Raw genomic sequence first — 9426 nt, forward strand, 5'->3', positions numbered from 1 at the left:
TGGGTGGAAGCCACGGCCTCCACCATCTCCGCAGTTCACATCCCGGGCGTCGAAAACTGGGAAGCAGACTTTCTCAGTCGCCAGGGCATGGACGCAGGGGAATGGTCTCTTCACCCGGGCGTGTTTCAGGAGCTCTGTTGCCGCTGAGGGAGGCCGGACGTCGACCTAATGGCGTCCCGGCACAACAACAAGGTCACGGCATTCATGGCACGCTCTCACGATCACAGAGCTATGGCGGCAGACGCCTTAGTTCGGAATTGGTCGCAGTTTCAACTCCCTTATGTGTTTCCTCCGCTGGCACTGTTGCCCAGAGTGTTACGCACGATCAGGGCCGACTGCCGCCGCGCCATCCTCGTCACTCCAGACTTGCCGAGGAGGTCGTGGTACCCGGATCTGTGGCATCTCACGGTAGGCCAAACGTGGGCACTACCAGTCCGTCCAGACTTGCTGTCTCAAGGGCCGTTTTTCCATTTGAATTCTGCGGCCCTCAACCTGACACTGTGGCCATTGAGTCCTAGATCTAGCGTCTTCAGGATTATCTCAAGAGGTCATTGCCACTATGAGACAGGTTAGGAAACCAACGTCCGCCAAGATCTACCACAGGACGTGGAAAAATTTCCTGTCGTGGTGCTCTGCTCGGGGTTTTTCTCCCTGGCCTTTTGCCTTGCCCATTTTTCTGTCCTTCCTTCAATCTGGACTGGAAAAGGGTTTGTCGCTCGGCTCCCTTAAGGGACAAGTCTCAGCGCTCTCTGTGTTTTTTCCAGTAGCGCCTAGCCAGACTTCCACAGGTATGCACGTTCCTGCAGGGGGTTGTCACATCGTTCATCCTTACAAGCGGCCGTTAGAACCCTGGGATCTGAACGGGGTGCTGATGGTTCTTCAGAAACCACCATTCGATCCAATAAGGGATATTTCTTTCTCACGCCTTTCGCAGAAAGTGATTTTCCTAGTAGCAGTCACTTCACTTCGGAGAGTGTCTGAGCTAGCAATGTTGTGGTGCAAAGCCCCTTTCCTGGTGTTCACCAGGACAAGGTGGTTCTGCGTCCGGTTCTGGAATTTCTCCCAAGGGTGGTACCCCCCTTTCATCTCAATCAGGATATCTCCTTACCCTCTTTTTGTCATCATCCAGTTCACCAATGTGAAAAGGATTTGCACTGGTTAGATCTGGTGAGAGCACTCAGGCTCTACATTTCTCGTACGGCGCCCCTGCGCCGCTCGGATGCACTCTTTGTCCTTGTCGCTGGCCAGCGTAAAGGGTCACAGGCTTCCAAATCAACCCTGGCCCGGTGGATCAAGGAACCAATTCTCGAAGCTTACCGGGCTGCCGGTTCCCTCAGGGCTCTAGGCCCATTCTACCAGAGCCGGGGGCGCGTCCTGGGCTTTGAGGCACCAGGCTACGGGTCAGCAGGTGTGTCAGGCGGCTACCTGGTCGAGCCTGCACACTTTCACGAAACACTATCAGGTGCATGCCTATGCTTCGGCGGATGCCAGCCTAGGTAGACGAGTCCTTCAGGCGGCGGTTGCCCACCTGTAGGAAGAGGCCGTTTTACGGCTCTCTTACGAGGTATTATTTTACCCACCCAGGGATTGCTTTTGGACATCCCAATTGTCTGGGTCTCCCAATAGAGCGACAAAGAAGAAGGGAATTTTGTTTACTTACCGTAAATTCCTTTTCTTCTAGCTCTAATTGGGAGACCCAGCACCCGCCCCTGTTTTTTTGTGTACACATGTTGTTCATGTTGTTTGGTTTCAGTTCTCCGATATTCCTTCGGATTGAATCTACTTTACACCAGTTTATAATCTTTTCCTCCTTCTTGCTTTTGCACCAAAACTGAGGAGCCCGTGGGAGCACTGGGGGTGTATAGGCAGAAGGGGAGGGGCTTAACACTTTTAAGTGTAATACTTTGTGCGGCCTCCGGAGGCATAGCCTATACACCCAATTGTCTGGGTCTCCCAATTAGAGCTAGAAGAAAAGGAATTTACGGTAAGTAAACAAAATTCCCTTCATTTGGAGTAAAAGACAAAAAAAACCCCACCCTCTTTCACCACTTTATTAAAATCCCCATATACCCCTCCAGGTCCGGCTTAATCCAGAGGTCCCGCGACGCATCCAGCTCTGCTACATGAAGCTCACAGGATCGGCAGTAGAACACAACCGCTCCTGTGAGCTCCACTCAGCAACTGAAGGGACTGTCAGCGGGAACGTCACTGAGGTAATGCCTGTGTGTGTGTGTGTGCAGTGATGATGAGTGCGGTCGTGCGTGCGTGCGATGATGTAGGCGGTAGTGCTGGGGTTTGTGCGGTGATGATATGGGCTGTAGTGCCGGGGTGTGTGCGCTGAAGATGAGGGCTGTAGTGTTGGGATGTGTGTGGTGATGATGTGGGCTGTAGTGTCGGGATGTGTGCGGTGATGATGTGGGCTGTAGTGTCGGGATGTGTGCGGTGATGATGAGGGCTGTAGTGTCGGGATGTGTGCAGTGAAGATGAGGGCTCTAGGCTAAAGAAAACTTAACGCAATGCGTTATTTCACTGGAATCCGTTGCCTTTATGATCACACTTTTTGCAAGACATCTGTCACATGCGTTACACAACGCATTGTGATGGATGCCGTTCAACGCAAGTGTGAAAGTAGCCTAAGGCACACCTGTGCACTAATCATACTGGCTAATCAGCATCTTGATATGCCGCAACTGTGAGGTGGTTAGATCTCAGCAAAGAAGTGCCCATTAATACAGATTTGGACACATTTGTGAACAATATTTGAGAGAGAGAGAGAGAGAGAGAGAGAGAGAGGCCTTTTGTGTACATAGAGGAAGTCTTAGATCTTTGAGTTCAGCTCATGAAAAATGGGAGCAAAAAACAAGTGTTGCGTTTTTTATATTTTTGTTCAGTGTATATGTATATAAAAGTACATTTTTGGGGCACTTCCCTCAACACTTACACACCGTATAAATAAATAAATCATTTAGTCATGTTGAATTTTGGGCCCGGTTACAGATCAAAATTACCCCTAGAAGTCTATGGGTCCAAGTCTATGTACAAACAGTGCACAGATCATCCGTGTGCTGTCTGGCCTTTCACACCATTTGACTAGAGAAGCTTTGCAGTTTTTGGTTTGGTGTTTTTTTCCTGTTTTGAGAAAATCATTGATGGTAAAAATCGACTGATGGAAATCAGATCTAAAAAAATGTTTTGTTTGGTTTCTTGTGAGAAAAATGCCAGATTGTCTGTCTAAATGAGGCCTTACTCTGCTTTTAACACATGGTCTACATAAACATGTATGGCTTGTTGTCTGACGGGCAGAATAGTGCCATTTGCAGGGATTTTTTTGTATTTCAGTGAAAATGATTGATACCTCGATGAGATGCCGACAGGCCTCATAGATCTGAGCAGTCTTTGGTTGTCCATCATATGACTTTTAGCAGTGCTTTGTTTTGTTTAAATACAGAATCGTCGAATGAACAGCACCCTGTACTGACAAATACACTACGGCGGGGTAATTTTTAACCTGATCAGCCTATGGCTTCACTTGAATGTTATTTGCAATCAATTTCTGAATTGTGACCTTTTTTTCTTTCATGGTTTTTATTTCAGGTAAGAAATTGTTTGGCGAGGGTTACAGTGGACTAGAATATGACTACAGGGGTCTAATTAAACTGTATAACTCTGTGGGTAATTTCGAGAAAGTGTTTGAATACCATAATATATTGGCAAACTGGAACCGATTGCGAGATCGTCAATTTTCAGTCACCGATGCCCTTGAGGATGTAAATGCCAGCCCCTTATCTACAGAAGAAGTTGTACAATCCTTTCTCATGTCACAGACCACCACGGAAGGACCGACTTGTTAATTAAAGAAAAATATAGAACTCTTCAGCTCTGCCAGCTGGTTTTCTCCACGTACCGGGAAAAAAAAATCATACTGTGAAAGTATAAACAGATAAGAATCTGGTTTTGTCCTATGGAAATCTGGCCAAGATAAGAGTCGCACATCTGCTCATGGCTTGCTCACATCTATATCCACAGGACCCAAAACTAGTGTTTCCATTTTTTTCTTTTTGCAGCTCCGACAAGAAGATGCAAATAAAGACTGTAAGATGTTTTCCCTGTTTCATTGGGGCACGGTGTTACATGGATCTAATATACAAATAGTGCACTCCACCAATTAATTCACGGGAACTCCGTTTTTCAAAAAAATGGCTCACTCAAGTCAATGTTTTTCTATGTCTTGTAAATGCCAGATGTTGAAGGTAAAATAGTGTTCATTGACAAACCTGTAAGGTAATCGTCCGATATCCCTTTGGCTGCTTCCTCTGCTCATTACGCATGATCTGTAATCGATTACTGCTTTTATGTAATCCGATTTTATTGGCTTGGCATGCTGTCGGTTCTGCTCATTAACTTTCTCTACCCAGACAACACACATAATGATGGTACCATTCTCCATACAGCAATAAATCTCACTCTATCTTCTGGTCTGAAAGAAATATATTATAATTAATTCATTTTTTTTTCTGTACTTTTTTTCTTGCAACGCCTTAGTTCTATATTTTTTCATCACTAATTGTACAGTTTAAGATAACTTTTTATACACTGCTATTATGAAGTGCTATAAGGAATAATCAAATTGTCTGTGCCAAGGAGCCGTGAAAGCTATATTGTCTTTAGCCACTTTTTGTTGTTGTTTAATGTTACATGTTATTGAATGAAGATCATTAATTGTTTTAGTATGGTTTGTTATGTACTTTGTATGCGAGCTGTTGATTTAGTCCACATTCATCATGCGTTAGGTATATGCCAAAAAACACCGTTTAGGCCAGCAAGCACAAGCAATGCAAACTGGACTGGAAATTCTTTTATCAGATTATCAGGTATCTCATTAATTGCCGTCAGCATGAAACCATTGGGCATGACCGTTCGAGGGGATCCATACAATGCATTAACATGATAGAGATTAACTTTGGCATTCATATAAGGCACAGCCTAAATTAAAAGAAACCTATTAAAATATAATTTAAGAATGGAAAAATAAGTGAAAAACGCACTTTTGTCTTAAAGTATATAAGCATATCCTTGAAAGTAAACTCAAGATTATTGTATTGTCTGTAAAATTCCCCACCAATGGGCTTACTGACCTTTGAAATGGATTGCACAGTTTTCGACAAAACTTCAGGGGTCACCCAATGTACATTTTTGCATTGTATAAGTATTGACGTGTACCACTGAAGAAAATTAATCTTAGTTTTTGGCAACTACCATAGCTAACATCCCATTGCACTTTTATTTCAGTTAATTTTTCTCCAAAAAATAGGAGCTATCCTCTCGTATGTGTGTAACGTGATTCACAAATGTCCATCTCATTCCCAGCATAATGAAAATGAACAACACTGTCTAATGGACATGAGTTTAGGGATTCAGGACTATGAATTGTTACTGCCCAATGGTCTGTATTTGCTGCTTAAGTTTTGGCGTGCTGGGTAAAAGCTTTGTGCCTTTTTCCACTTTTCACTGGTATAACCAGTAAGTGCCTCTTTCTGCTCCTCACAGCTATGATGCTAGCAGACAGAGTAATAGAGTTATAGATGGGACTAAGCAGATGCATATACCCACTATTAAAGTAAATTAAATAATAATCCTGGCTGATATATAAATACTAATATATATAATATGAAACTTCTTATTTTACACACAGTTAAAACCAGAAGTATACATCCACTATCTAAAAAGACACACATGCATGTTTTTCTCACTATCTGACATGAAATCAAAATAAACGTTTCCCATATTAGGTCAATTACAATTACCAAAATTATTTGTATTTGCCAAATGCCAGAATGAGTGAGAATGTTTTAAGGCATTTTTATTACTTTCTGCAAAGTCAAAAGTTTACTTACATTTCATTAGTATTTGTTACCATTGCCCTTACACTATATGATTTGGTTCAAACATTTTGGATATTCTTCCATAAACTTCTCACAATAGTTTGTAAGAATTTGCGCCCATTCCTCCTGACAGAACTGGTGTAACTGAGCCATGTTTGTAGGTCATCTTGCTCGCACCTGCCTTTTCAGCTTTGCCCATAAATTTTCAATACGATTTGAGATCGGTGCTTTGTGATGACCACTCCAAAATATTGACTTTTTTTTTTTTCCTCCTTAAGCCACATGGTAACCAGTTTGGCAGTATGCTTCGGGTCATTGTCCATTTGGAAGACTCATTTCCGCCCAAGCTTTAAGTTCCTGGCTGATGTCTTGAGATGTTGCTTTAGTATTACCACATAATCTTCTTTCCTCATGATGCCATCCATTTTGTGAAGTGCACCTGTCCCTTCTGCAGCAAAACAACGCCACAACCTGTTGCTGCCACCCCCTTGTTTTGCAGTTAGGCTAGTGTTCTTAGGTTTCAAAATGTCTCCCTTTTTTCTCCAAACGTAGCATTTAGTCACTATGACCAAACAGTTACATTTTTTTATTGTCAGACTACAGGATGTCTCCAAAAATGAAGGTCTTTGTTCCTTTGCGGATTTGCAAACATGAATCTGGCTTTTTATGTTTCTTTTGGAGTAATCTCTTCTTCCTGGCAGAGTGGTCATATGACGACACAATCTTACAAGCTTCCTCCAGCATCGTCACAAGGTCGTTTGCTTTTGTTTTTGGGTTGATATGCACATGTCTGACAAAAGCACATTCATTTCTGGTACACAAAACTGGTCTCCTTCCTGAACAGTGTGATGGCTGGACATTCCCATCTCGTTTGTACTTGCGTATAATTGTTTGTACAGATGATCGAGGCACCTTCAGGTATTTGGAAATTACAACCAAGGATGAACCAGATTTGTGCAAGTCCACAATTCTCTTCCTGAGATCTTGACTGATTTCTTTTTGACTTTCCCATGATGCTACAAAAAGAAGCAGTGTGTTTCAGATGTGCATTAAAATACACCCACAAGTGTGCCTCTCAGATGTTGCCAATCAGAAGCTTCCAAAGACATGACCTCATCATTTTGGCTGTCCCATATTGTTTAAAGACGTAGTACTCTTAGTGTATGCAAACATTTGGCTTTGCAGAAAGTAATAAAAATGCCTTAAAACATTAGTTCTCTCATTATTCTGGCATTTGGCAAATATAAATAATTTTGGTTCCTAACGACCTAAAACCGGAAAGGTTTATTCTGATTTCATGTCAGCGAGAAAAACATGCATGTCTTTTTTAGATAGTGTATGTAAACTAATATATAATATTATACGTATAAATACTTAAAGGGAACCTGTCAGCAGAAATGTCCCCTAAAACCTAACAGATTCCCCCTCTGCAGCTCCTGGGCTGCATTCTATAAAGGTCCCTGTTATGATTGTGCCCACTTTCTGACCGAAAAAAAGTGTTTATAAAGTTGTACCTTTTTGGCTTCTGATTCTGTAAATCCGTCACGGGGGCGGGCAGCCTGATGGCCGTTATTCTGCCCCCTGGTCCTGTATGCCGCCCCCATCGCTGATTTCAATACTTCTGGACGCCGCCCACTGCTCCAGCCATCCCCGCGCATGCCCAGTGCCCATCTCTCGGGGATGAGCACTGTGCCCAGCGTCACCGCTGGTGACGTGCACGCAGGGTTAAGATTATGGGCGGTGCTGTGATGTTTATTCCTAAGCAACCGCCCATAATCGCGGGACCGCGCTTTCCCCCTCGGCCTGCTTCTTTCTGCGCAAGCGCGCTGCTGCTGACCTCACTTCGCCTCCTTCCCATCTTGCCCCGAGGCAGGAAATAGATGGGAAGAGCGCGGAGCAGTGACTACACCGAAAGCGCGGTCCCGCGATTATGGGCGGTTGCTTAGGAATTAACATCACAGCACCGCCCATAATCTTAACCCTGCGTGCACGTGACGCTGGGCACAGTGCTCATCCCCGAGAGATGGGCACTGGGCATGCGCGGGGATGGCTGGAGCAGTGGGCGGCGTCCAGAAGTATTGAAATCAGCGATGGGGGCGGCATACAGGACCAGGGGGCAGAATAACGGCCATCAGGCAGCCCGCCCCCGTGACGGATTTACAGAATCAGAAGCCAAAAAGGTACAACTTTATAAACACTTTTTTTCGGTCAGAAAGTGGGCACAATCATAACAGGGACCTTTCTAGAATGCAGCCCAGGAGCTGCAGAGGGGGAATCTGTTAGGTTTTAGGGGACATTTCTGCTGACAGGTTCCCTTTAAACAGTAAATTAAATTATATTATGTAAACCTTGCCAGGCTTTGATGAAAATCATTACCGAATGGAGTAAAACCTGAAAGGAATGCAAATCTTTGTGCTTTTCAGGCAACAATGACCTCAGTTTCCTTCAGGAAGTCTCTTAAAATACAGCACTTAGGTTGCATGTACATTAGTGTTTTCTGTTGCTACTATATTGTAGCTATAGAGTAAATGGGGAAAAAAAAATATCCCATATTTTCGCTTTTGTTTTGTTTAGTCGTGCATGCTGCATTTTACATTAAAAACACAGAAGAGGATTTCATGATTACTGTCCATGTGTTGGCATTTACTTAATTTGTGTAACTGTCTAAATTGTGATAAACGGTAAAACCTTACCTGTGCATATGAAATCCGTAACTAGTATAAATATATATTATCTATCCTGTATATTGGCCTGTTTTTGCAAGCATTAGAATTTATAATACCAAATTGTTTCTAACCATACTTACACTTGGTCAAAATAAATGCACCGCTGTCTTTAAAGTATACACTTTACACAAATAAGATACAGTTTACAAAGCCTAAATTTGAGTGTTGTGCACTGTTCTTCAAATCCAGCTGAAAATGACATTCCAGAGGAATAAGAGCCTGGTTGGTCAGTCAATTAGCCAATCTGCTTTCTTGAGTTTTGTTCACGGTCCTCTCCAGTTGGATGCCATGCACACTAGACCTCTCTCCCACCTTCTTGATTATTCTTCCAAATTATGTTTCTTGGAACTCTTAGCACTCGATAGTGTAACCCTTTGAGCTCATCTTATTATAGTGCTTTTTTTATATATATTTTTTTTGTGTGATCAGTGTACTCTAAGCCTTTAAATCTGTAATGGATCTACAGTACACTTCTTCTTTTGGTCTCCTAATAGCGGCATTCTTTTATGCAAAAGTAGCATTAAATTTTATTAAATCTTATTTTGTTGTAAATACAAGGTACTTGTAACTTGACCAAGTACACACTAAAATATTTATATATAATCCTATCTTCTGTCAACTGTGTAATATGACATGCATTTAATTTTCATAGCTGTTTTTCTAAATTTAACCTGCACTTTTTCTGCTTAAAGGGATATTCCCATCTCCAAGATCCTATCCCAATATGTAGTAGGTGTAATTATAATATTAGCAAATACCCCCAATTAGAAATGTAATATAGTTCTGATATAGCCCTGTCTCTAAACTCATTTGCAGGT

At 42.7% G+C, this 9426-nt stretch overlaps 1 protein-coding gene across 1 annotated transcript in view; it reads left to right on the forward strand.

The window, feature by feature from the left end:
* APPBP2 (amyloid beta precursor protein binding protein 2) overlaps positions 1-7281 on the forward strand; it is an 84343-nt gene extending 77062 nt beyond the window's left edge. Inside the window, exon 13 of the mRNA XM_075336245.1 lies at positions 3595-7281. Coding sequence (XP_075192360.1) covers positions 3595-3851 — 257 coding nt within the window. The 3' untranslated portion in view covers positions 3852-7281. The remainder of the gene's footprint in view (positions 1-3594) is intronic.
* The last annotated feature ends 2145 nt before the right edge of the window (positions 7282-9426 follow it).

This window comes from Anomaloglossus baeobatrachus, chromosome 2 (assembly GCF_048569485.1).
Source record: "Anomaloglossus baeobatrachus isolate aAnoBae1 chromosome 2, aAnoBae1.hap1, whole genome shotgun sequence".
NCBI lineage: Eukaryota > Metazoa > Chordata > Amphibia > Anura > Aromobatidae > Anomaloglossus > Anomaloglossus baeobatrachus.